Source organism: Chelonoidis abingdonii, chromosome 1 (genome assembly GCF_003597395.2).
Source record: "Chelonoidis abingdonii isolate Lonesome George chromosome 1, CheloAbing_2.0, whole genome shotgun sequence".
Lineage (NCBI taxonomy): Eukaryota > Metazoa > Chordata > Testudines > Testudinidae > Chelonoidis > Chelonoidis abingdonii.
Genome location: NC_133769.1, coordinates 318,896,881 through 318,924,264, shown reverse-complemented (window position 1 = coordinate 318,924,264; position 27,384 = coordinate 318,896,881). Strand labels below are relative to the sequence as shown.

General features: G+C 40.8%; 1 protein-coding gene across 1 annotated transcript in view; it reads left to right on the top strand.

The window, feature by feature from the left end:
- The window catches only part of LOC116833558 (FRAS1-related extracellular matrix protein 2-like), a 202,239-nt gene extending 174,866 nt beyond the window's left edge, over positions 1–27,373 (top strand). The window contains exons 17-24 of the mRNA XM_075061617.1: positions 10,716–10,908; positions 11,666–11,770; positions 12,956–13,083; positions 13,176–13,310; positions 16,503–16,629; positions 18,836–19,023; positions 23,523–23,669; positions 25,792–27,373. Coding sequence (XP_074917718.1) covers positions 10,716–10,908; positions 11,666–11,770; positions 12,956–13,083; positions 13,176–13,310; positions 16,503–16,629; positions 18,836–19,023; positions 23,523–23,669; positions 25,792–26,304 — 1,536 coding nt within the window. The 3' untranslated portion in view covers positions 26,305–27,373. The remainder of the gene's footprint in view (positions 1–10,715; positions 10,909–11,665; positions 11,771–12,955; positions 13,084–13,175; positions 13,311–16,502; positions 16,630–18,835; positions 19,024–23,522; positions 23,670–25,791) is intronic.
- Positions 27,374–27,384: the final 11 nt, after the last annotated feature.

The window sequence follows — 27,384 nt, the reverse complement described above, 5'->3', positions numbered from 1 at the left end:
CCAGCCAGATCCACATTTGCAAATAGAGAAAAACAATCAAAAAGACTAAAACTGCCTGTTCTTACTTACTATTTGAACAGAAACTTAGATAGCCTGTAGTAATGTCTGGTCTCTCTCAGACCCCCCAAGAGAAGAACACACAACGGACAAAGAACACACACAAAAGCTTCCCTCCACCCAGATTTAAAAGTATCTTGTCTCCTGACTGGTCCTCTGGTCAGGTGTTTCAGTTTGCTGCTTGTAACCCTTTAGAGGTAAAAGAGACGTTAACCCTTAACAATCTGTTTATGACACCACTAAATACCTGTAAACATAATGGGTGAAATCCTGGCCCCATTGAACCTAAAGGCAAAACTCACATTGACTTCAGCATAGCCAGGTTTTCATCCAATACATTTACGTTTTTTACATTTGAACGTGTAGTAAAAGCATCCCACTCCAGTCCTACTTTGGAGTGGATCCGTTCTGAAAAGTTTGTGTTTTTAATCAAGTGATTGTTAGCCCATTTCCAGTACAGATTGTGAAGTACTGCAATATTTAGATGTAGACAAAATACAATCCCCTTAAAGTAACATTAAAGAGGAAGACGTGGAGGCTGACCCCATATGCTGATGGCAATTTCCTGTGCTGCCATGTGGGGAGCTTGGATTTAGCTGTCAGTGCTAGTCTCTTTCTCCCTGGAGCAGCAGTAATTGTGAGTTCAGACAGCCCACGGAAGAGAGTGTGCTTCATATCACTCAACAGAAAACACCTCAGGCGAGAAGGAAAGAGAGACTCTGCCAGTTGCACATGTCATATGGTGGTTATCATATGGAGCTCTGGAAATGGAGTGTGAGTTAAAGCAGTGGAATTAGGTTTCCATCAGGGAAAGAATTTCTACAGGTCTATGCCAATATTGTGAAGGAGGCAAAGGGAGCTTGTATTTCTTCTGCCATTTTGACAGCAAAGTCACCTCCCAGAACTTTTTTGTACAATAAATTGCTTCATAAGCCAATATTGCCTCCACTCAACCCCAGAATAGAGCACCACTGGATGTGAGGAGTTATTTTTATTTCACAGCGAAGGTCATATCTTGGAATAGTCTCAGAGGCTGAGAACAGGACCAAAACCAAACACCATCCTTCCTTTCACTGTAACTCGTATCTAGGATAATGCTACAGAATGCAACCAGAACCTCCAAGAGGCATATTCCTCTGGAACCCTGACACTATTAGCAAGAAGGGGGATGCTAGGGAGTATGGGATGCAAAACTTGCACAGCAGGTGGAGCTAGACTGCAGAATACCTTCCCAGAAGATAAGAATGATTACAGACCCCACCGCTTTCAGAGCTAAATACTAACTAATGTCTTCAGCTCTGCTTTCTCCCAGTCTCTGAGCTCTCACACAGACATACAACACACTCACTAAAACCACACATTCATTTCTTCTCTCTCATACAGAACACAATCCTTAGCACACAAACAAGCACAGAGAACCCTCTGTAATCTAATCAAACTATTTCTCCTACTACCTGGGAAGGAAGACAGACAGATTATTTTTTGGTAATTATTTCTGTTTTAAAATACTTGTAAATACTTCAGAGATAAGGCCAGATAGATAAGATAAGATGCTTTCACATATAAACATAGCTGGAAAAAATAAGGGACATCGTTAACACTAATTTTTATGAATATTTTTAGAATATTAAAAGGTGTTGTATATTCGAGCTCAAGATAAAACATGGCACTTGCTTCAAACTCAGGAAGCATTTTGCACTGTAGGTAAGAATAATGATTTTGTGTGGAGGGGGGGAATCTTGAGAGGCCTCAAGCAGTGGTGAAGTCAATGCTCAGTGCCCTGCAGGATGTGGTTAAAAGATTACAGTGCTGTAAGTGAAATATCAAACTGAATTGATTCTAGCAGTGAAACATTGTCTCCCCTCCCCCCATAACGCATTTCACTGCCGCCTTCATTTTTAATTCTTCTCTGAGTTTGGTCTTTGTCTTCACATGACCCCCCTCCAATTGAGAGGCTAGTCAGTCATTGCCCTATGTCTGCAGTTGTTACCATTGTGGGGCTTTTTTCCCCTTCAGCTAACAATTAATAATCCTCCTATGTGGGATGAAAATTGGCAACTGCAGTTTTCACCATGCTCTTGGTTCAGTACGCCAAGGAAGCTTGTGTTCCACAGTGCAGAATGTAATAGATAAGGAAATGACAAAAAAACACTTTCAGCAATATTGTACTATCCACTGCTCCTGCTGAGCCTTAGTTTTTGTCTGTGCAAGGTGAGTAAGGTGGCAGATGAATGGTCAGTCAGTGAGAAGATTTTATTGTGTTTGTGTCTTTAAGGCCAAGTCTTGGTTCTTCACCCTACCTGGCTCATGTGGCTCAAAAAGTAGTGCTGAGGAGGGATGCAATGGAAAGACTTCCTGGAAGGGGTCTGCAACTTCCTTCATGCCATGGGGCTTTGCTTTGTAGTAGTTCCACCCGTGGCAGTGGCTGGGAGAAGATTGCGTGCATGCTGGGGGAGATGAGGCAGTGATTCAGTGGCCCAGCAACTTGTTTGGTTTCATTGGCAACACTGCGAGCAGTCTGGGGCAGGAGGTGCAGAGCCACAGACACTGTGCAGGTGTGTGGCTACTGCCTGCACAGAGCATTTCTTTTAGGGCTCTTTGTCTGCGAGGGAGCATTCTCTCCCAGGAGTACCTCATAGTCCCAGCAAACCCTGTGTGAAGATACAAGCACAGCCTCCTTCAATCTGTACCATGATGCCAGGGAAGAGGGGCTAGGAAAGGTTCTTGCCAGACATTCTTGAAGCAGACAGCCGCAGAGTACTTCATAGGGATTTTCACAGGGGCTTGAGCCCCCACAACTCCGCAGCGGATGTTTATGGGAATTGCATGTGCTCAGCCCCTCTTGAAAATCAAACCACTTTTATTTAAGTGTCTAAATGTGGATGTAGCTACCTAACTTTAGGAACCTACATCTGAACCTACACTAGTTAGTCTAGATTAGAACTGTGTTCTGGCTAAAGCTGAGGTCAGCCGTTGAAGTTAGCAACAGTTTTCATTGTGCCAACACTCCACAATCCAGGAAGCCAAAGTCTGAAATTCAAGATATATAAAGTATATAAACTTGCAGTATATAAAGCTCTTAAAATAATGGATCTGAGACAGTTGAAAGATCCGAGCAATAGATAGATATAGGCTGGGGTGTGACCCCTATACGTTTCTTAAATACTTCACAGCGATGTTGTGAAGCTTAGTGAATTAATGACTCTGAAAAGCGTTGTGATCCTTAGATGAAAGGTGCTATAGAAGTGCAAAATATTATTTTTAAAGGAAATTAAAAAATGAAAAAAAGAAAAAAAAAACTAAGAAAAGTTGGAGTCCCTTTTAATATTTTATTTATATAGGGGGAAAAGTCAGCCTGGAATTATTTGATAGAGTATAAAGTATCATTTGATTTTATTTCCTCCTGTTCTAATTACATTCTTGAGCCAGACAATTTGTGGTTCTGACCATTTGTTTATTTGTGGAAGTTACTTTCTCTGGTTCCAGTCCATTACCAGACTTGAAATAGTGGCTCAAGAAAATTATCATTCAAACAAATTTTATTAACAACATAAAGTAAGTCTCTTCCAGAAACAACAAGATGAAGAACATACATTAAAATATTTGAACATACCAATTGGTAGCTTGAAGCTACTGTAATGGAATACAGCTGAGCAGCTGTATTTCACTCTGCAATAGAGAGGCTGCTTCTAGCCAGGGTTTGAAAAGATTTTCCTTCCAGTCTGTTCAGTTCATATTTATAGTGCAGATGGTGTAGGCTGAGATGTTTAGATGGTCCATATAAAAATTCATTTAAAAGCTATCACTTTACTACCTTGAGTTGTATATGGAGGTTTACACATTTTTACTCTAAAGAGACAGTGTTTTTCCATCTTCACTAGATCTAGCTTCAGCAAAATTGGATCTCAGAGCTGCGAGTTATAGTTTTCCCATTAAATTCACTGAACAGTGTAAATTGCAAATAAAAAGAAATATATTTTTTCATGGCAGTTTTTCAAGCTGTCAAGGTATTTTTCCCACTTTGAACTTCAGCGTCCTAAAAGTGGGGACCTGCATGTACCCTTCTAAGCTTAATTCCTAGCTTAGATCTGATAGCACTGCCACCAACCAGAAATTCCAGTGTCTGGTACACTTCCTGTCCCCCCAAAACCTTCCATGGGGGACCTAGGACCCAAAGCCCTTGGGTCTTAAAACAAGGAGAAATAAAGCATTTCCCCTCCTTCCCCCTCCCAGACTTTCCCGTCCCTGGGTTACCCTGAAAGGCTACACTGATCCAAACTCCTTGGATCTTAAAACAGAGAGAAATTAACCTTCCCCCCCACCTCCTTTCCCCCCACCAGTCCCCTGGTGAGTTTAGACTCAGTCCCCTTGGGTCTTAAACAAAGAAATAAATCAATCAGGTTCTTAAAAAAGAAAACTTTTAATTAAAGAAGGAAAAACTAAAAATTATCTCTGTAAAACCAGGATGGATAATGTTTACATGGTCTTCAGCTTATATAGACTAGAGGGACTTCCTCCCCTTTAGCCTAAGATACAAGTTACAGCAAACAGAGGTAAAAATTCCTCCAGCAAAATACACGTTTGCAAGTTAAGAAAACAAACATAAGACTAATCCGCCTTTTCTAGCTAGTACTTGCTATTTTGAACATGAGAGACTGTTTCAGAAAGATTGAAGAAACCTGGTTGCATGTCTGGCCCCTCTTAGCCCCAAGAGCGAGCAAAGAACAAAACAAAGAGCACAAAGACTTCCCTCCATCGAGATTTGAAAGTATCTTGTCCCCCGATTGGTCCTTTGGTCAGGTGTCAGCCAGGTTTACTGAGCTTCTTAACCCTTTACAGGTAAAAGAGACATTAACCGTTATCTATCAGTTTATGACACAAGCTCAACTAGCATAATCAACTTGTGATTTTTCATTAACCATGCCAGGTTCCATAACACATGTCTTTCCCCGCTCCCCCTCAGCTGTTTTTGTAAATAAGTGAATTCAGGAAGGGATAAAAAGAAAAACTGTTTTATAAAGTGAATACTTTGTGGATATATGGGTACCAGCTGTGCAACAAAGTAAAAGGTTAAAAATTTCAAGAGGTCTGACATGTCAAGGCTGCGTTCCATTCTCCTCTCCATTCAAATTCTATTAAACATACCTGTTTTGCATTTCACCTTTAACTCACCTGGCCATCTGCCTTCGTGGGGCTGACTTTTCAATTTAACAAACCGTTATTGTGTAAATAAGTGGTTGATAACATTGTTAAGCTTGCATGGATAAATTGAAGAGATATATCCCACTTATGCAATGAAAAATAGGTTCAGGACAACTTGGAGGACAAAATTATAGTTAGCATGAAAATCCTGCTTCACTAAGAAATATATTACAAAGGATTCAAGGTATACTGCTTGCCTCTAACTATTTTTCATGCTATAAACACCTAGCAATGAGGACACACACTCTTATGCTGTCCCTGATAGTATCCCAATGATCATGTAACAGATCATTTTCCTGGGTCAGGTTCTGCCCTCACATAAACTAGGGCCATTCTGTTACAATCAGTAGGGTTGCAATAGTGAAATTATGAGCAAAATGTGCCTAAAATGGATCTGAAACAGAGAATGTCCTTTCTCATGTGTGTTTTCTCATTTAATCTGTGCTGTGACAGATTTGGCACTGAAACATATTTGTATTATCTAATAAAGTGTTCTGTAATAAAAAGAGAACCTGTAGAAATGGCGTGTGGGGCGGGGGTTGTTTTTTACCTCTTGTAATCCTGGCATGGTACTCATCAAAGTTCAGAAACAGACGTCAGGCTCATTCTGACATTTCAGATTGCAAAGGAGATGCTTGTAAGTCTACTCTCCACACAGATGACAGGCATAAAAGATTTGTTTGCTCACAGGAATGACTTTTATAAACAGTTGTTAGAGATTTATTGATCTGTAGCTTTATCAGGAATTGATAGAGTGCGTTTCTTGTACTGCTTGGAGCAGCTCCTCTTTTCTATCTTCTCATGTTCTCCAGACATGACATGGTTACAGGGCATTAGGCACAATTTCCTAGATTCCACAGCCCCCCTGTCTCTTGACTTTGAGTGTGACAGTGAACTGTGAATATCCACATCAGCATCATAAGGTTTAAAGTCATACAACGTTCTGAGAAATTATTCTAGATATTATTTTAATTATTGTTAATGAATAAAACTCTGAAAATGCAACTGCTAAGTTCTACTGAGTGTGGAATACATAGATATGTAATGCACCTGTTCTGAATCTCCATAGCACTTAAACTGATACTCTACTTTTATAGTTCTCAGTTAGCCTCCTGCTTTCATAACATCAAGTTAAAACAGGAACAGCTGCCTACTTTCATTAGTCTCTGCGGGCAGTGCAAAAAAATGGAGATATCACAATGGAAGGGATGTTTTCCATATTCAATTGAATGGCATATCCCAAGTAGGACTGGAAAATAAGGGTTTCCCAAACTATATGGAAATGGTTAGTCGATTTCTTTGTTTTTTTCTATCCAGACTGGAATCAGAAGCATTTGAGTTCTGTTCACTGGCAGCTCAACTTGGAATGCAGGGAAACAGTCTCCTCTCCAGTCCCCACAGCAGCTTTTTAATAAGCTTGCCCATTTGATTTTAGCTTTATTTAGTTTGATCGAAGAGATAAATTACATGTTTTTTTTAATTTTATTTTTCTATCTACTGGGCTAAAATGATTATTTTCACTGGCAGGGTTCTGCTTATTTATTAAGAAATAGTATAGTGATGCAACTTATTAAATAACATTTGGGGTAGAATCTGAGTATAGATAACAGACTTGATTGATCTTGGTGAGCATCAGGAGTGGAAATTTTCAGCCCTATCACTGAACCCATGAGAGGGCAGCTATTCTGGCAGAGGCATATTTTCTCTCTCTTTCTGTCTGTCACATACCCAGCAGTATTACCCAGGCTTGACAGGCATCCAGTTTCTGACTGGAACACTCAGTCGAAAAGGGACCCTGGCGGCTCCAGTCAGCACCACTAACCGGGCCACTGAAAGTCCAGTCAGAAGTGCAGCGGGGCTAAGGCAGGCTCCCTGCCTTCCCTAGCTCTGTGCAGCTCCTGGAAGCAGCTGGCATGTCTGGCTCCTAGGCACAAGGGTAACCAGGGAGGCTCCACACGCTGCTCTCACCCCAAGCACTGGCTTTGCAGCTCCAATTGGCTGGGGACCACGGCCAACGAGAGCTGCGGGGGCAGCGCCTTCAGGCGCAGGCAGTGCACAGAGCCCCCTAGCCCCTCCACCTAGGAGCGGGACATGCCGGCCATTTCCGGGAGCCACCTCAGATCAGCACCACCCAGTTGGAGCCCACACCCTGTATACCCTCCCGTATCCCAACCCCCTGCTCCAGCCTTGAGCCCCCTCCCACACTCCAAACCCCTCGGCCCCAAGCCTGGAGCCCTCTCCTGCACCCCAAACCTCTCATCCCTGATCCCATCCCGAAGCCCTCACCCCTTCCTGCAACCCAACCTCCTGCCCCAACCCGGAGCCCCCTCACACACTCTGAACCCCTTGGCCCAAGCCCAGAGCCTTCTCCTTCACCCCAAACCCCTCATCCCCTGCCCCACTCCAAAGCCCACACCTCCAGCCAGAGCCCTCAGCCCCTCCAACACCCAACCCCCTGCCCCAGCCCAGTGAAAGTAAGTGAGGGTAGGCGAGAGTGAGCAATGTAGGGAGGGGAGATGGAGAGAGAAGGGGTGGGGTCTCTGGGAAGAGGTGGAGAAAGGTGTTTGGTTTTATGAGATTAGAAAATTTACAATCCTAACAATCCCCCCTGCCTTCCTTCATGGGTTCTCCCAGGGGAGGATAGCTTTTAATTCCATACAGGGAGGATAATCAAGAGATGTGTTGAATTAGCCCATCTCCTAATGCACTGATCCCAGCCAGGCCTTTTATTCTTTCAATACTGCACCAGCTGGCTTCAGGCCCTCCCAGAGAGCAAGGGTTGTCAGTGCTTTGTGACACTGGAACTGTCTTTCAGGTAGACTTTCACTCAGCAAGGACCTGCAGACTTATTTCCACCAGTGGAAATGAATTATTTCCAATACAGAGACTTGTGTCATATAAAATGGAGGGGGGAAATACTAGTCTAAATTGTTGCTTACAGATTACGTTAGTTAGTTCATGTAAACTGTGCATGAATGTCTGACAGTGTCTGGTGCACACAGCTCAGGAAAAGGTGTAACAGAAAAGCTAAACATTGCACTATGCTTGTTTTCTTTACAATAGGTAATTGAATATATGTGAGACCTTTTATCATGTTAGCTCTTTTAGCTAGGGTTCTTTTTCTGCTCCCCTCATCACACACAAACTGAATTTAAGACCTTTGGTTGGTTGGCTGGTTTTCTGCTATATGAACATGCAGATGGAAAACAAAAACTCATATGTAAAGATCAAGAAAAGGCCATTTGGGCTGGCAGAGATGGTAGAGACGTGTTTAGTTATGGAAGCAAATTGGTTTGAATCTTGACTATGTGCCAGGAGTGCAAGATTGTTCCTGAATCAAAGGCAAACCAAATCTCCTGTGGAGCTGCATCACAGTGTGCATTTGTCTTAACATGAGTGAATATCCTGTTTTATTGCTTTGGAACAACATGTCAAATCTGTGCCTGAGGTAATTCCATTGAAGTCAATGGAGTTACCTCAGGGTGAACTTGGCCCTATTTACGTAATACATAGTTGACTGAAGGAGCAACATTTTTTGTCTAAGAACTTCTTGGCATTCAGTACACCTAGACAGGAAAGCTATTATCTTGATCCGGAAAAAAAAGTTCCTGAACATATTTAATAAAACCAACAAAGGAGCCTTAATCTTAACTGACTGTAACAGTAACACCTAATATTAGCTGTGAGGCCACTTTATTACATAACACTTTAGGAATCATAAATACACATTTCAAGATCAATTGCTAAGTACTAGTAATAACAGACAACTTATAAGAATATTTTCCAATTATACCTTGAACTATGAGACAAGTTTTTCTACAGACTGGATTATAGAAACTGGCTAAGTATTAATTGAGCTTTCATGAATCATGTAGCTGGATGACCCAAATGGTCTTTTGCTGACTATATCTCTGATTTTAAATAAAAACATTTGGAAGGGCCCTTTACTAAGAAGAATATCTTTTAAAACAGGAGAAAGTAAGAAAAGACTCTTTTTCATAAGTTTCCAGATGATCTAGAGTTTAAATGCTAATATGCTTTAGAAGATCACTCCACAAGCAGATGCAATGAAAGGAAGGAGGTCTTTTTGACTGCACGTTGCACAAGCTAAATGATTTTTCATGTAGAAGCACATTAACAACTGCCAACGTTTTCTGTTATCAAGTACTTACTTAGTTCAGAATGTGAAGTGCTACAAAAAAGTAATATTGCTATACTTGTGGTTTTATGTATTACTGTGCTTTTTGCCTGGGATAGTAAAACATAAAACAGGAGTGAGAGAGACCCAATAAATGGAGCTGGGTGAACCCAGAGAGGTTTTGGATTTCACACAACTTGTAAAGTTTTAAAACAGTGCCAGAGGTTTTGCAAAACACTTTTAAAACCCTGTAAGGAATTAATCTGGGGGAGATATTCAAAGACACAAATGGCAGTTAAGTCCCCCTCTCCCAATGAAATTGAAATCTTTCCATCCTTCTCCCATACCCTCTTACCCTTTCCCCTCCAATGCAACCAATGGCATTATAAAAGTTCCTCCACAGTTACAAGCTCTGGATGGCCCTATCTCTAATAATAGAGTGGTAATGGCAGTATTATTTCACAAAAAATGAATATTAAATTAAATAGATATAAAAAATCTGTTCAGAAAATAAAAAGGGCATAGAAGTCCGATAATAACTCTATTGTACATAATAGATAGTGATTTTCTAACCTTGTTCTTCCTTACTTTGTAAAACATACCTTTTCTGGCTGAAAATATTTAAATAGAGTATTAGTATTTATATGATATAAACCAAAAATATTCTTTTTTAAAATCAGATTTAATTTTCTAATTCTTTTCAGTTGAAAGTATTCTGACTTGATCCTTCAATGCACTATTAGTATTTATTTATGGGAATTTATGCAATATGACACCCACTGTCTACCCATAGAAGTCACAGTTCAAGCCATGAAGAGAATGTAATCTAACACTTCAATCTTGCATTGAGCTCCATGCAAATGCAGGGTCCTACCATGCGGAGGTTATTACAGGATTTGACATCTCAGAAGATGGGCACTAGGTGAAGGTTGAGGGAGAAGGATAAAATGTACAAGCAAAGATTTGTTTTGTTTTGTTAACCGGCTATCCCCAACTGGTTCTCTATCTAACCGTTGTTAGTTGGCTATTTACAAAGACTGAACAAGAATGACGGATCAAAAATTAGTTCCTTAGTGTCAGAATTCATATTCTGCTTCAAATACAAACAGGGCACTTGAGAAGATGTGTGTCCACATGCAAACCATTGAAATTCAGTGCTTTATCCATCATGTATAATTTGGAAGAGAGAGTACTCATCTCATTCAAAATGTTTACAGTAATGTGTATCCTCTGTATTTTTTGCTTATGCATTAGAGTTGTCTGTACTGCACTATATTTCATTACCATGTACCGAACTAACTGATTTTGGTCTTTATAGGTCCTGAACTTAGTGCAGTCCTACGTGACCTTGCGAGTCCCCTTGTATGTCTCCTATGTTTTCCATTCACCTGTGGGTGTAGGTGGCTGGCGGCATTTTGACCTACAGTCTGAACTTCGGCTGACTTTTGTGTATGACACTGCCATCTTGTGGAAGGATGGAATTGGCAGCCCACCTGAAGCAGAGCTCCAAGGTATGTGTTCAGACTTCATTGATTTTTACTCTTACTCTGTTGCTGAAGCCTTAGGTTGCATGCAGCAGAATAATTTTTGAAGCAATTGTATATGAAAATATTGCTTTGTGGTATATATGTGAAATAATTAATTGCAAATAAACTGCCATTGGTCTGCCATTCTGTTCAATATTCTAGAAAGGCTCTCTGATTTGGAAATTCTGTAAACTTGATTTCAGATGTGTTATTGTATTGAATGAGAAATATCAAGGTATTTATCAATCACTTTTGAAAAATCATAAAATTCCATTTTCTTGCATGTTGACTGAAATTTAGGATTTGTTGTGTTTTTCTATTCCATTGTTGCACAAGCTGTCGTGGATTATAAAACTTTAAGTAACATGAATTCATTATTCTACTGGCTATGAAATATTGCATAGCTGGAAGCAGTTTTAACCTCAGGGAAGACACATGCATTAAACTCTCTGTCTAGATGAATGTTTGAGTGTGGGTACCAAGCCAAAATCCTTGTTGTTCCAGGGAGGCATGTTTTATACTTTGGAAGACTGTAATACCACACAAAGTATGGGCCCTTCACATAAAATCTTACTTGACAGTCACCGTGGATAAATCCAAAGGATGTCAACAGACTCCCTGCCAAATTGTTGACTGACTTGGCAATGTGAAATAAAAGGGTGCCAGTGTTTTATCAAACCATGACTCATTTATTAGCCATTTGCATGCTGAATAATCAGTGCTACTTGGCATCTGCTGGCAGGTTCTCTCTACCCAACCAGTATGCGCATCAGTGAAGAAGGGCGTTTGGTTGTCAACTTCAAGACTGAAGCCCGATTTCATGGGTTATTTGTGATGTCTCATTCTGGTAAGTCAATTCTGAGGTCTAATAATATCTCATAGTTGTGAATTTTATCCTGTTTATTATCTTATTCCTACTATTAAAATCTGGATCTTTTAATATGCTGTGCCCAGCAGCAGGGGCTTTATTCTATGCCAGTGGTTTGCAACCTTTTATTCATTTGCAGACCCCTAAAAATTTTGAATGGAGGTGCTGATCCCTTTGGAAAACTTAAGCATTGTCTCTGGACCCCTAAGGGTCCACAGACCACAAGTTGAAGACCATTGCTCTACGCTCATAAATTCATAATGTGTAACGAATTTCAAATACATCATGCCACATCCGCAGCTGGTGTAAATTGGAGTAGCTCCATTTATTTGAGCAGAGCTATGTTGACTTATACCAGATGAGGATCCGGTAGAAAAGAGTGTGTGAACCATATTTTGCTATTAATAAAATGTTCAGTGGCATTTAATCATATCTGAGGCCTTGATCCTGCAATCTAATCCATACAGGTTGATGCTTGTGCCCCATTGTAGCCCCATTCACTTCAGTTAGATTGCATGCAGGTGTATGGTTCCAACTGCACAGATAAATTGCAGGATTGGGGCCTAAGTGTACTTCTGGACATGAATACTGAAGGTGAACAAGAATATCTGAATAAATTAAACCCTCCAAACAAGATCATATACAATAGTGTGTTGAAGAAAAAAAACAACATTAATGAAATTATTTTAGTTTATCCAAGTTTCATTAACCGAAAAAGCTCCTTTATAGCAATTCCACTCTTTCTTTACTTTTAAAATACATACTGCATTTTACATCCAGGGCAGAGCTGAAAGAGTTACAATGCAGTAGAAATTGTTTTACGTTCCCTGGGTTGGCATTCCAGGTTAAAAATAAGAAAGGATTATAGATCTTTACCATTCCACTCACCCTGTTTTGCCTTTCTGTTAAATTTAATCTTTATACAGCTTTGGTTGCATAGCCCCATAAGAGATTGTTTAACAGATATTTGAACAAGAGTCAAGCAGGCTCAGCTGTGTTGACTATAATTGATTTTGTTTGTTTCGGTTAATAAAACCAATGCACTGTAAATGTATTAGCATCAGCCGCCATATTGTGGCTTATGAATCGCTGGGAATGCTTTTCAGGTTCTGAGACTCTGCGGCTAGACATTTAAACTGACAAGCTTGTCTGACATCTTTCTAGGCTCCTCTCTGAGCTCCATGGTTATGTCAGCTGATCACCCAGGCCTGACATTTAGCCTCAGCCTCGTGCGGAGTGAACCAACGTACAACCAACCAATACAGCAGTGGAGCTTTGTTTCAGATTTTGCGGTAAAACCTCAGCTTTCCCTTCCTTGGTTTGCTCTGTCCCAGTTCTGAAATATTTTAGTGGAAGTGCCATGTCTCTCCTTTGCTTTTAACAGGTACGAGACTATTCTGGAACATACACTGTGAAGCTGATAGCTTGTACCACGGTACCTCACCAGGAGTATAGTATACCAGTGATCTGTAATCCTAGAGAGCCAATCACATTTGACCTTGATATCCGATTCCAACAGGTACCATCAAGAAAATTTTTGCATGGTTTTTACTTGAATTCTAAAAATGTCTTTCATAGTCACGAAGGATGCTGGATTGACAGTCCTGGAGGCTGGAGTCCTTTCCTTATCCACAGAGCAGGCACACAATGGGCAACGACAGTGCAAATTACTCACGCTACTCCCACCAGGGTGACTCAGCCTTGACCTGGAGGAGACTACTGAAGGAGAGAGAGTGTGTCACAGGGCTTGTCTTCACTACTGGGGTAAGTTGACCTAAATTACGCTACTCCAGTTACGTGAATAACGTAGCTGGAGTCAACGTAGCTGAGGTCAACTTTTTCTAGTTTCTTCACTACACTGCGATGATGGGAACACTCTCCGGTCAACTTCCCTTACTCTTTTTGGAGAGCTGGAGTATTGGAGTTGACCAGAGAGTACTCTTCACTAGACCCACTAAATCAACACCACCTACATCGATTGCAGCAGCGTGAGTCTCCGTGGTAGTGAAGACCAGCCCTTAGCCTCAAGACCCAGGTGATCTTTGGCCATTCTGCTGTGACAGCTAATAGAGTGTCAGTTGTTGCCAATTTTGGTCCTGGCTTTTGTGGTGTATAACTATCCACCGGAGACTGGACTGAGATCCCAAAACTGTATCATCATCATAATAGGCACCAGTATAGGAACATAGATACATAGACAGGTAAAACTTAGCACTGATTCCTAAGGTTTTTAAGTGCTCTGCAAAGGTGGGTGAACATTATTATCCACATTTTACAGATGGAGAAACAAAAGGTGAAGGGCCAGATTGTAATAGCACCTTGTTCCAAGAATAGTCCCACTGAAGTCAATGAGTACCTGTATCACAACCTGGGCCTCAGAGTTTGAGTACATGGCAGTGCAGTCTGATCTACTGGAGTGTAAATTGCAGAGCACTCTCATGTGTTGTGCTCTATCTGCCCTATGTAGACCCTGTACCTAGTGTGTGTTTGCGAAGTCCTGTTTGAAACAGGACTACAGCAACACGAACTAGATACTTTTGAGTTCGCACCAGCAGGGTCTCCATGAGGCAGTTAGAGCACAACATGTGAGAGTGCTCTATAGTTCACACATGTAGGCAAGCCCTAAGTCACTTGTCTCAAGGTCCAAGTGAATCAAAGGTAACAATGGTAATAGAACCTGTCTCTCCTGACTTCCCGTCTAGTGCCCTATCTACTGCACAACACAACCTTGCCTGTGTTTTTTTTTTTTCAAGTTTTTATTTTTTAAATAGAATAATATGATGGATATTTGTATGTTGTCCCTCTTGGGAATTGTTTACACCATGAATGAATGAGGGTCTTTTTTAAAAGCAAGTATCAAGTAAGTGGGAAGAGTGCTTATTTTCTGGGTGTCTCTCATTCTAATACGTTGTTTTTACATTTCCTTGTTGATGCTTTTCGTGTCCTTTTTTTCTATCCCTGGGAAAGCACTGTCCTCGTGGTATTTCTACAAGACACATGGCTAGTGGCAACTCTACTACCCAAAGCCAGCCTCAGTATCTTGGGGACCAAGAAGAAAGAATCCTAGTACCCTTGTAAACAGCACCTTACTACCCCATTTGGGAAAGGATTGTTTGCACAAAGCAGGATATTTCTTCCTTTTTTGCCATCCCCTGTGCTTCTTTTTCCAAGCCTTCTGCACACCTCCTATAGGGAGGAATTGGGATCCATGCTGCACTGGGGTGTACAACCCATGCATGACCTCCCCAGATCCTGCCCCTTCTTTGTGCAGCAGAGATCACAGTGGCTTTGCTGCAGGAGGTCCTCTGGTCCCACCGATGTGCCCTTTAGTGAATTCCTACAATGTTCTTCATCCATACAAAAATCTGGCCAGCTGCAGTGATGATAGTTAATTATTGGTGTGAATGGCAAAGATTAAAAGCAAGTAAGGTGATACCCCTCTCACCCCAAATAGTCTTTACATGTTATGTTATTGAGAACCTTTTCTTAAAGTGTTTCCATCATGAAAATAATTGTATGCTTAAACTACTGCTGTAACAGCCACAAGTCAATCACTGTGTGACAGTGAGACATTCATGTGAAATTGCAAAAAAATAGATTTAAAAGAGAATGTGTCAGGGGTATATTCACAGCTATACATAGTGTTAATGGGAACTGCATAACTATATCTTATATAAGATTCAGTTATACAGTTCCCGTTAATGCTACTGTAAATTGCATGGCTAAATTCCAGTGTTACTAGCTGAAAATACATTTCCAGTTTCCTATTCATTAGACATTTACTCTCTTTAAAAGAAAAGTTTGATTCAGCCACTCTTGTTTTTCTTTCACATGCTTGTGAAAATAAGCTGGAACCCAGCTATGTGAGTGAGGCATTTGAATTTTGAGCCTCTAGGACTTTAGATCCTATAGCCTGAATCCATGCATTAAAAACTGAAAAATTCCAAACAAATTGGAAAGGAATGTCTTCTATAAACAGTGTTGTTAGGTTTCATCTACATGGAGAGTAGCGGTTGGTCTATAAGGAGAGCCTCAGCTGTATATTTTCAGTTGCCAAATCCTGCTGCTTTGATATTTTGGAGTCTGGTCTGTGGAAAAGTGATTTCAGGAGAAATGAGTAGGTCAGCTGCATAACTTCTAGTGATAGTTTCTAATGGTATTTTTATGACTCACTCCATCAGCCTCACACAAGAGCAAGTGAGAAAATTGTTCATTTACTGTTTGGGAAAAAACAGAATTCTCTCTTTTATTAGTGATTCTTTAATATCTATTTTTCTATTTATCTTTTTAAAAACAAAATGTGTGCAACTTCCAAACTGTATTCTTAGCTAATATATGTATCTTTGTTTTCCTATTACTGTTGCTCTGGTCTTCTGCCACCCCACTCCATTGTATTCTATGCCACCTGTCACATCTTGACCATATTTAGATTGTAAGCTCTGGGAATGTCTTCTGTTTTGTGTATGTAGAGTACACAGCTTCATGGGGCCCCAATAGTGATTGAACTGACCGTGGGTGTTACTGTAATATGCATAATTAAAATTGCTTTGTATCAAGTATAGAAAGGCAAACATAGTGGACACTGATGTTAATATTAATTAAGAAATGGATCGTGTAAATAAGTGCCTTTTCATAGTAAATATATCCATATAGGTGAATACACAGACCAGATTAATGACCGCATGTTGAAGAGTTTTATGCTGTATTTTAGGTCAGCGACCCAGTGGCTGCTGAGTTCAGCCTGAATACCCAGATGTTTCTCCTCTCTAAGAAGACTCTCTGGTTATCTGATGGCTCGATGGGATTTGGGCAGGAAAGCGATGTTGCTTTCACAGAAGGTAAAATACACAAATGATGGCTAGTTTATGTGACATCCTTTACTGTGTTCCACTCTATCAGCATTTTCTTTCAATCAGAACAAACTACCACCACGTGTCTTTCTGCTTTTGCCAGGCCTAAATAGGAACTGGTCACGTTGCTGGTCGCCATTCAGGGTTAGACCTGTTCAGCTCATTGCTCACTTCTCAGGGTAGCAATAATAATAATAATAATAGCGGTTTTCACATCTAAGTACTTTACAAACATTGCTGATCCTCTGACAACATCCCTAAAAGGTAAGGGTAACTGCCCCTGTATTCCTCCCGCCTCTGTAATCCTCTTCAGGAGTGCCCAGACAGGTCTCTTGTCTCCACTCATCACCTATCTGTGGGCAAAAGCATTACAGAGACACCGTATAAAAACCATGAACATGCACTAAGTATACCAGGCGTCGCCAGTCACTCTTGTTGGGCCATAGAAGGCTAAAGTCTTTCCAACCCTTCCTCATGGGTTGGGACCCCCCTTGGACAGAAGTTCCTGTCCAATTTCTGGATCAGAAAGACAAGGCCCCAAGTCAATCTAAATTCAGCCTTTTTATGCCAGAAGCTTTTTCTTTTCCCATTGGTCTCTAGAAAACTCAGTTTGAAGCAGTATATGCAAGCCTGTCCAGGGAATGGTACCTCTCTAGAGGTGTTTACAACCTAAGTGATTCACTTTAATGACCGTCCACTGTTTTTGATTCCTGGAGGAGCTGAGGTAACCCTCCCCCATTGCACTGCATACAGTCCTGGCCCAGAGTGATACGTAAAGTTAATACAATATGGTCCTTCGAAGATAGTGCATGGGATGCCAATATGTGGCACGTAAGTGAGTAAGTACTAATAGTCCTCTTTGTACAGATGGGGAAAACAAGGCAGATTAATTGATTTGTCCTCTCAATGGAAATCAAAGTTCAAACTGAGATTAGATTTCAGGAATTCTTGCTTTGAAGGTCTAAGCTCACACTCCAAGGAGGGACAGCCAGATCTAGCAAATAGAGCTCTGGACTGGGACTCAGGAGACCAGGGTTCTATCCATGTCTCTGCCACTGATTTGTTGTGTGCCCTTGGCAAATTACCCAGCCTGTGTCTATCTTGGCTATTTAGAATGTAAGCTGTTCAGGATGAGGACTGTCTCTTGCTGTGTGGTGGTACAGGACCTGGCGTAATGGGACTTTAGTCTCTATCAAAACCTTTAAGTGCTTCTGTAATACACATAGTAAACAACAAGCCACATATCTCTCTGAAGACAAATTCACAGTGTACTATTCACTCTGATGTTTGTTTGACTCTTAGATATGGACTCTCATGGTCTGCTACTGACAGTGCTCTTTTGTTGCATATTTTTGACAACCCACAAGTCTTTTGTGGGTTTAGCAAGCAAAACCTGCCTCACATTTTGGCAGGCAGCAGAAGTCTTTAAAACTCCATACGTCTCTCTTCGGTTTTGGCAAAGTTAAATGTGAACAGATTTAATCAAGTGTTAAGAGCCCACTCTGGAAATAATAGAGGAATGATTTCCCATAGAGTAGATGTCATTTTCATTGTGCCAAGTGCTGCCCATCTAACTAAGTATTAGCAAGTTCTGATGGCCTGTGGCCAAGGTCCTGCTGACATAGAAGGTATCTTGCTATTCCAGACATAGTGTTAGAAGACAAAAGGCTGCAGTCCAAGATGGGATTTGGGGAGGACAGCAGTGGCTCTATATATCTTTGCTCCTTGTGAATTATGAGTCCAGCAGCACCCAACTCAATTTTTGAGCAGCCCTAGTGGCTGCTTTCAGTTATAGCAGCCTTGTGTGACCACTTATGGGCTACTCTGCTGGCCCAGAATATATGGAGCACCGTGCATTCTAGCCATGCCTCTTCCTGCCCCTCAGGCAAACCCCTAAGCTGGGAGCTCTGCAGGAAGGTATTGTAGGTCTACCCCAGCCATGGAACACAACCCATTTCCTACTGCCAGCGAGATTCCTGCAAGCGAGAATCCACCTGGGTTCCAGTCCATTTATGTTGCTAGAGCAGTGTAAAGGAACTGGAGCACAGCTCAGAATTGAGGCCAATTTGTTAAAAGGAGTGTGATTGTTTCTTATAACCTGCTGTTTCACAGTACATGTGTCTGACCACCATCAGCACTTGGATAATTGCTTTACAGAATGATATATTGTGTTTGAAACAATGATTGTTTTCAGGTGATATTATATATGGTCGTGTGATGGTGGATCCAGTACAGAACCTCGGTGATTCCTTTTATTGTAGCATTGAGAAGGTTTTCCTGTGCACTGGAGCAGATGGATATGTACCCAAGTTTAGTCCACCAAATGCAGAATATGGCTGTCTAGCTGATTCTCCATCCCTCTTATATAGATTTAAGATTGTGGTAAGTATTCTTCATTTAATCAAAAGCATGTGTAATTTTTTTTCAGATTTTCAACACAATTTGTTGTTTTGAGCCTGTTGCAGGGCAAGGGTCTCTTAAGAATATACCTACCAGAGGATGTTAGGGAGGTTCCCAAACCTGAGCCATCCTTTGTAGGTGACAAATCTAAGGAATTGTCATAGATTGAAGTGTCATTAGAGGAGGTTTTGGAATTAATTATAAACTTAACAGTAACAAGTCACCGGGACCAGATGGCATTCACCCAAGAGTTCTGAAAGAACTCAAATATGAAATTGCGGAATTATTAACTATGGTTTTTAACCTATCCTTTAAATCATCTTCTGTATCCAGTGACTGGAAGATAGCTAATGTATTGCCAATATTTAAAAAGGGCTCTAGAGATGATCCTGGCAGTTACAGACCACTAAGTCTAATGTCAGTACCGAGCAAATTAGTTGAAACAATAACAAAGAATAAAATTATCAGACACATGGAAGAACATAAATTGTTGGGCGAAAGTCAACATGGTTTCTGTAAAGGGAAATCATGTCTTACTAATTTATTAGAGTTCTTTGAAGGGCTTGTGGACAAATGTTGACAAGGGGGATCCAGTGGACATATTGTACTTAGATTTCCAGAAAGCCTTTGACAGGATCCCTCACCACAGGCTCTTATGAAAATTAAGTTGTCATGGGATGGGAGGGAAGATCCTTTCATGGACTGAGAACTGGTTAAAAGACAGGGAACAAAGGGTAGGAATAAATGGCAAATTTTCGGAATGGAGAGGGGTAACTAGTGGTGTTCCCCAAGGATCATTCCTAGGACCAATCCTATTCAACTTATTCATAAATGATCTGGAGAAAGGGGTAAACAGTGAAGTGGCAAAATTTGCAGATGATACTAAACTGAATCGATATAGTTAAGGCCAAAGCAGACTGTGAAGAACGTTAACAAGATCTCACAAAACTAAAAAAAGAACAGGAGTACTTGTGACACCTTAGAGACTAATAAATTTATTTGAGCATAAGCTTTCATGGGCAACAGCCCACTTCTTCAGGTGCATAGAATGGAATAGTAAGGAGATATATATACATACAGAACATGAAAAGGTGGAAGTAGCCATATCAAAACTCTAAGAGGCTAATTAATTAAGATGAGCAATTATCAGCAGGAAAAAAAAACTTTGGTAGTGATAATCAGAGTGGCCCATTTCAGCAGTTGACACGAGGTGTGAGGATGCCTTAACAGGGGGAAATAGATTCAATCTGTGTGATCTCAGCCATTCCCAGTCTCTGTTCAAGCTAAATTAATGGTATCTAGATTGCATATTAATTCAAGTTCAGCAGTTTCTCATTGGAGTCTGTTTTTGAAGCTTTTCTGTTGCAAAATGGCCACTTTAAGTCTTTTACTGAGTGACCAAGAGGTTGAAGTGTTCCCTACTGGTTTTGAATGTTATGGTTCCTGATGTCAGATTTGTGTCCATTATTCCTTTGTGTAGAGACTGTTCAGTTTGGCCAATGTACATGGCAGAGGGGCATTGCTGGCACGTGATGTATATATCACATTGGTAGAATGTGCAGGGAAATGAGCCGGATGGCATGGCTGATGTGATTAGGTCCTATGATGGTGTCACTTGAATAGGTATGTGTGACAGAGTTGGCATCGGCTTTGTTGCAAGGATAGGTTCTATAACAGGACTGTAACAAGGTTTAAAAGAGAACTAGATAAATTCATGGAGTTTAAGTCCATTAATGACTATAGCCAGGATGGGTAAGGAATGGTGTCCCTAGCCTCTGTTTGTCAGAGGGTGGAGATGGATGGCAGGAGAGAGATCACTTGATCATTGCCTGTTAGGTTCACTCCCTGTGGGTCACCTGGCATTGGCCGCTGTCGGCAGCCAGGGTGCTGGGCTGGATGGACCCTTGGTCTGACCCAGTATGGCCATTCTTATGATCTTCCATCAAGTTTTTTACTTCAGTTCTAGTCTAGTGCAGCTTGGTTAGGGCATAATATTGTTATCCAGAACCTTCTGTGTGCTGGTTACAACTTGGTTAATCCCACCAGGGAGTCTCAGCAGTTGTGGCATATTTTACACTTTGATTTCTCAAGATAACAGTATGACATGTTGCTTGTATAGTCTCATATATTTAAGCTTGGAAGGGTTAGATTTTTATCAGTAAAAGTTGAGGAACATTGATTTCACTGTACACATACAAACCACAAAAATATTTCCATTGATAATAGTTAAAGTTTCTAGATAGGCAAAATAAGCGAAATGCTGCTTGAGAACTTATTAGAGTTTGATTTAAGGATATTTGCTTTATGTATTTTGACATGTAATGTTGACAATTTGGGTTTAAAGCTTTAACTTTTTGAGTCTCAATATCTACTGTCATTAAATGATTATTTTCTGATGCCCATATTGTCCCACAACTGTGAAAATTTAAATCAATAAAAATAGAAAAAATGCTTTAAAATAAACATTGATATTTTCCATCAACATTATTTTAAAAACTCATCAAAATCTGTCAAGCCTACATATATTGTACACTTCAAAACAGGAAAACCCACACCAGAAGTAACAACAACAGAATAACTTTAATTTTCAGGAACAGGTAATTTTGCTTATTAAATGGGAACAGTGAGGGCATTCAGTTGAATGAGATTTTATTGATATGATGAGTGTACAAATGTTTATAAAGTGTAAGAAACAAATCAGACACCTGGGGTGTCTGTTGGGGCAGGTAGAACTGTTACCCAGTTTTTGGATTTGATTTCCTGTATCCATTGTCATTACTGTCCATTCATTCCTGAATTGGTGGAGGTGCGCTGTGTGTATGGATATGATGCCATCTCTGCCATCTCTCTGATTTCTCAGGCACAGTTTTCCCTCAGTCCTTTTGGATTTGTCAATACCTGCTATTTGCATTACCTACTCTGTCCTGGCAATAGTAATCAAGCAGTAGTTCTGGCTTCCAGATAGACCTCTTGGGACATTTAGAGAAGGAGAGGAGTCTACCTCATAGCTGAGACTGCTCTTTTCATTCCAGCATCCTTTAAAAGGACCCTGTGGTAGCAGCTTTTTTCATTACATTTCTCCCCGAGCTTTGACTATGATTTTCCTAGAGATTACGTAGTGTAAAAATGTCTCTTCAAATTGCATGTGTCCAACAGAATAAGTGAGAAGCTCTCATAATCTTCCTCACCCTCATTTTACAGTGCTTAAACGCTGATCTGTAGGAAATGGTGATCAGAATCTTGAAGGCAGAACCTGCTATCTCCTTTTCATGTTGCACAGTACCCCAGTACTTGCCTCTGAAGAAAGAAATCCCGTGAAAAGGGGTACCTAACCCTTTATAAGCATTCTGCCTAGAACTTGACCCTCGTGTCTGCAAGTTTAGGAGTGCAGTGAGATTCACTGAGGGGACATCTCCCTCATGTTTGTCAGCAGGGGGTTGAGTCATCGTGGTGGGTCAGTCAGTGGGTGAGACAACCTAGAAGGGTTGAATCAAATATTGAATCATTTTGGGTCCCTGGATTTCCTTGGAAACTGAGCCCCTCGTACCATGGCACAAAAATCTCCTGTGGAAGGGAGAGTGAAGTGAAGGGAATACGCTTAAATCTGATGTCTCCTACCTCTCTCTAAGGTATGCCTTCTGCCACGGTCCTGAGCTGGAGCAGCAGAGGAAGGTTGATTGGACAGATCTGGAGGGGCTGCTTCCAGGAGCTATCCAGGGTTGTCCAATGTAGAGTAATCATCTGATCATCTTCAGACCTAGGGTAAAATTTTCTAAAGCATCTAAGTCTCATTTTCAGAAGTGACTTAGGCTCTTAAGAAGCCTAAGTCCCATTGACTTTAAATGAGACTTAGACTCCTAAGGCTACTTTGGTGCTTTTGAAAATTATACCACTAGTCTAAATAAAAGGTAAATTAGTCCTTGCCAGACATCTGCTCCTTTTCCTTAAGGGAGTCAGTGAGGTGGTTTGAGCTGGCAGAAGATTCTATGTGATGGCCAAGGACTCAAGTTTCAGGGGGAGGAAGTTAGGCATTGAGCTGGGAGGCCTGTTTCTAGGAGAGAGTCGTTCAAGCTTTTGATGTTAGTGTTTTAGAGTCCTCACCTATTTACAATTTAAAGGTAATCTGTGAAATGGGGGAGGAATGGGTTTCTGCCTGTCTTTATAATAATCTGTAAAGAAGGTGTGAAAGGATTTTTTCTTTAAAAAAAAAAAAAAAAGCTCTAGAATTTCCCTCCATTTTATTTCTGTGGCAAAAATCCTCAGGCAGTAAAGAAATTAGTGCTAGTCAGATATAATCACAGTGTTGCTGAAGAGCACTTTTTTTCCTTAGGAATGCACCAGATTACATAAAATAGTATGTGTTGATTATGTTCCTGGGAAAATTGCATTTCCATGTGAATATAAAAACTTCTTTCTTTGCGGAAGTGAATGTGCGAATGTACAGGACACAAACAGCATTATTTTTCCCTTTCACCATTTAGGACAAAGCTCAACCAGAGACACAAGCCACAAGCTTTGGAAATGTGCTTTTTAATGCAAGACTAGCAATAGATGATCCTGAGGCAATTCCTTTAGTCAAGCAACCTGGCTCAGATGGATTTAAAGTGGACTCAACACCACTGTTTCAGGTGAGCAATCTATGGGTCAGCCTCAAGAGTACTGTGCTAAGAATCTAAAACAGAGTCAGGCATCATATAAGGAAATACTTAATTATAAGAATAATGAACTTGAGGATGTGTAAACTGCAATAAGGACACCAATACCATTGAAGTCAGTGAATTTGCATAGATGTAAACCAGTATAAGTGAAAGCAGGGCCCAGAATATTCATGGAGATTGAACCAATCCCCTGTAGCTCTCTCTGTCTTATTTTTTTGGTATTTCCTCTTGTTTTTTGCCCTTTCCAGTTTTTTGAGGCTACAGCCCAGGTCACTCATGTACCATGCTGTTGTACATACGTATACTGCAAAGTTGAAAATTATTTGTAAATTATGATAAAGTGACCTGCTTTTGACTCCAGTCCTGGACTGGGAGGGAGAGGTGGAGGTGGGGGAAATCTCGAGAGGAAAAGTTCAGGATGAGTGATGATGAAGAGAACAGTGGACTAGGACTGGTCTTGAGCTGTGCTAACTGCTCTTGGAATTGAAGTCTCAGAGAGAGATGATGTGGGGGAACTTGGAAGGGGCATACAGGGCAGGGGAACTCTTATCCCGGGATACTTTAAGGTCTTGATGCAACTTCCATTTAAGTCAATGGAAAGATTCCCACTGACTTCAGCCGGAGTTGGATAAGGCCTTAAATGCACCTCATAAGACCTTTCAGAGCCAGGACTCTTCTCCTCTGGACTTTATACACCAACCCAACGTAAACTTTTTCATGGACAGTAAAAAAAAAAAAAAAAAATAAAAAAATAAAGCCCTAGCAAAATCAAACAAATGCTTACTAAGTTAAGGTTGAAAGTACATTTCAGCAAAGTCCAGCTAACTAAAGTTACCAAAACAGTATCACTTTCTGTACAACCATTCTACACCATCCAAAGCACAAGACCGCTTGAACGTTTAGAAGTGAGCAGGTAAGGGATCCAACTACTTCCTCGATGCCATATCTTTCATTCATGCTCAGCCTCTTCATTTATGCAGCCCATACAAATTTTACTTTGCCCCTTTAATATTTGCAAAAACATATGCGAAGGTCAAAATAAGTAAGTAGAAGAAACGATAGGGAGCCCTTACTCTGATTGTTGAACATTTTAAGCACATGTGGAATCCCATTAAAACCAGTGGGATTGTTTGACTGAGTAACTGCTCACCCATGTAAGTAAGGGTTTCACAATCTGGCATATAGAGATTGTCAAATCCCATTTGCTATTTGAGGGTTCTGTTTCCAGTAATAACCTAGTCATTTGTTCTGCCCTCTTAGGCTGACAACACAATGAGAATGGCAAGAGTCAATGGTAACTAGGTGTACAGAAGGCAGTCTGGGCATAAAAGGAAATTATAGGAAGGTAATGCTGAGATGGGGTGTCAGGCAGTAAACACAGTTTATTAAAACTAGATATGGTCTAGCCATGAAATGCTCTAGAGAGCCAAGGTGTCTTTTATTGGACCAACTTCTGTTGGTGAAAGAGATGAGTTTTCGAACTACACAGAGCTCTTCTTCAGATTTGAAAAGACTTGTCTCTTTCACCAACAAAAGTTGGTTCAATAAAAGTTCACCCACCTTGTCTCTCTAATATCCTGGTACCGACATGACTACAACAACGCTGTGAACATGAAATGACCTGTTCATTGCATGCCCTCTTTTTGATGAGCTGGTACAAATTCAAGGCCAAATTGTGGCTCACCTCTGGTTGGGCATGCATAGTGGGCAGAATGTGCAATGAGTCTTTCACTTCTGAAGTGCAGCCGTAACTGTAGTCCTTGCACAAGGACTCTGTGAGTCCAATGACACTAAATCACCAAAAAAGGCCAGGGAGGAGATGGCTCATGCGCCTTCATCTGCACCAGGCAGCAATGGAGGCTGGCAATGGAGGGACTTGGGCTCCACACCCTGTGTGTAACGGATAGCATGATTGCCAATTCCTGCTGGGGTGCTTGGCATGTGGCATATTCTTTCTGAGCATGGCCTCAGGAGTGCTGTCAAGGCATTTCAGGATCAGATGATGAAATAGCTTGCAATTTGCTTCTCAGTTTGTATTGGTGTTTAACCACTTCATCGAGGTGGATAATGTTGAACAAAATGTGTTTTCTAGGTGTCTTTGGGTAGAGAATGGTACATACATACAATCTACACTGTGAGATCAAAAGAAAGTGCCAACCGAGGTATTGGCAAAAGAAGTGTGGAGTACCAATATCACTCTCTGGTCAGCGGTGGGAATCCAGGAACTTCAATGCAGATACGTCAGAAGAGAGGGGTCAAAGAAGCTCCAGAGCTTGCTAAAGAAATTGGCATAGAAAACAGCAGAGGAACTAACATTCAGCACATAGCTTTGGATCGCACCAACAAGAAACAGATCCCACAAAGAGAAGTTACAGTCAATGGAATTCTCCCCAGGGAGCTGAATAACAGGAACCCAGAGGTCAAGATAGTCATGATCATTGGCGGAGCTGCTGCCGTTTTACTTGCCATCGGTTTAATTGCAATTATTATTTTACTGTTAAAGCATAAACAGAGCTCAGAGAAGAAAGAAGTCGCAAAGGGATCAGGGAGCTGTGAGCCAATGATGCCACCACATAATTACACTAGTGACAGCTCTGAGGTTTGATTCCAAGACCATGGGATTTGAATCTGTCTCGAGAGTGCCTCAAAGATAAACTTGAGCTGCTGCTTGTTAGCAGAAGGTCACCATTATGCTTGGAAATTAAAAGATCGTATGGCTCTAGCTGTACTTGAAAATATCCATTTGAGCTCTGGCTACCATTCTCACACATAAAGGAAGAATCCAACCCAAACCTCCTGTTTTGCACAGTAGGCAATCCTGATGTCCGTACATCATGCACTAATGTTAAGCTGCATTGCAAGAAACTGCATTGCAAAGGAGAGATTTTTTTATTTTGTTTTTGTGTTTTCTTTCAATTAAAAAGAAGAAATTATCCAAAGGTGCTAGTGAACCCCTCTCGGCAATACAAAAGGAAGTCTCTTATTACTGTACTCTTGTCTCCAATGCAGACACTCTCTGAATGATTTCTCACAAAGAACTTCCTTGTTGTTGTTGTTAGTCTGTAGAGTGTGAAAATCCTCTGGCCTGATTTAGCCCAGTTAGAGTCCTTTGGCTTCAGTTAAGTTACTCCAGTGATGAATTGTATCCCTTGCATTTAACTGACATTTCTTCCAAAGACAAATAGATTAGTCACAACAGAGTTACAAGCAGGCACATATGCCAGGATACATTACACATTCTTCGCTGGGAATTCACAATCAGCTATTTAACCTGACTTTTTTTTTCTTCTTCTGTTTTTTTTTTTCCTTATTTAAGTTTATATAAAACCAAAGAATATGATAATGTCCAGAAGGAAGCTTGATTTTTACAGACGCTGGATAGTTGTGTCCTCTTACGCTTATAATGGATTATATTTGTACAGTAAATTGTATTTGTCAGTGCACATCCAATGATGGGAAATGCATGATTTGGTAACATTGCAGTGTCTAGATGAGGGGTAGTGTTAGATTCAAAATGCAGAAGACAAGGTTCTGTTCGAACTGAGGCTATGAATTGGGATGTAGAATTCAGTGCTTACTAGGCAGTTACCATATTACAAGTGGCAACAACGGGAAGAAAATACAAACATTTTATGGGAGCAAGTTGTATGTATTAAGTTGATGCATAATCACTGTGCCTCTTGAG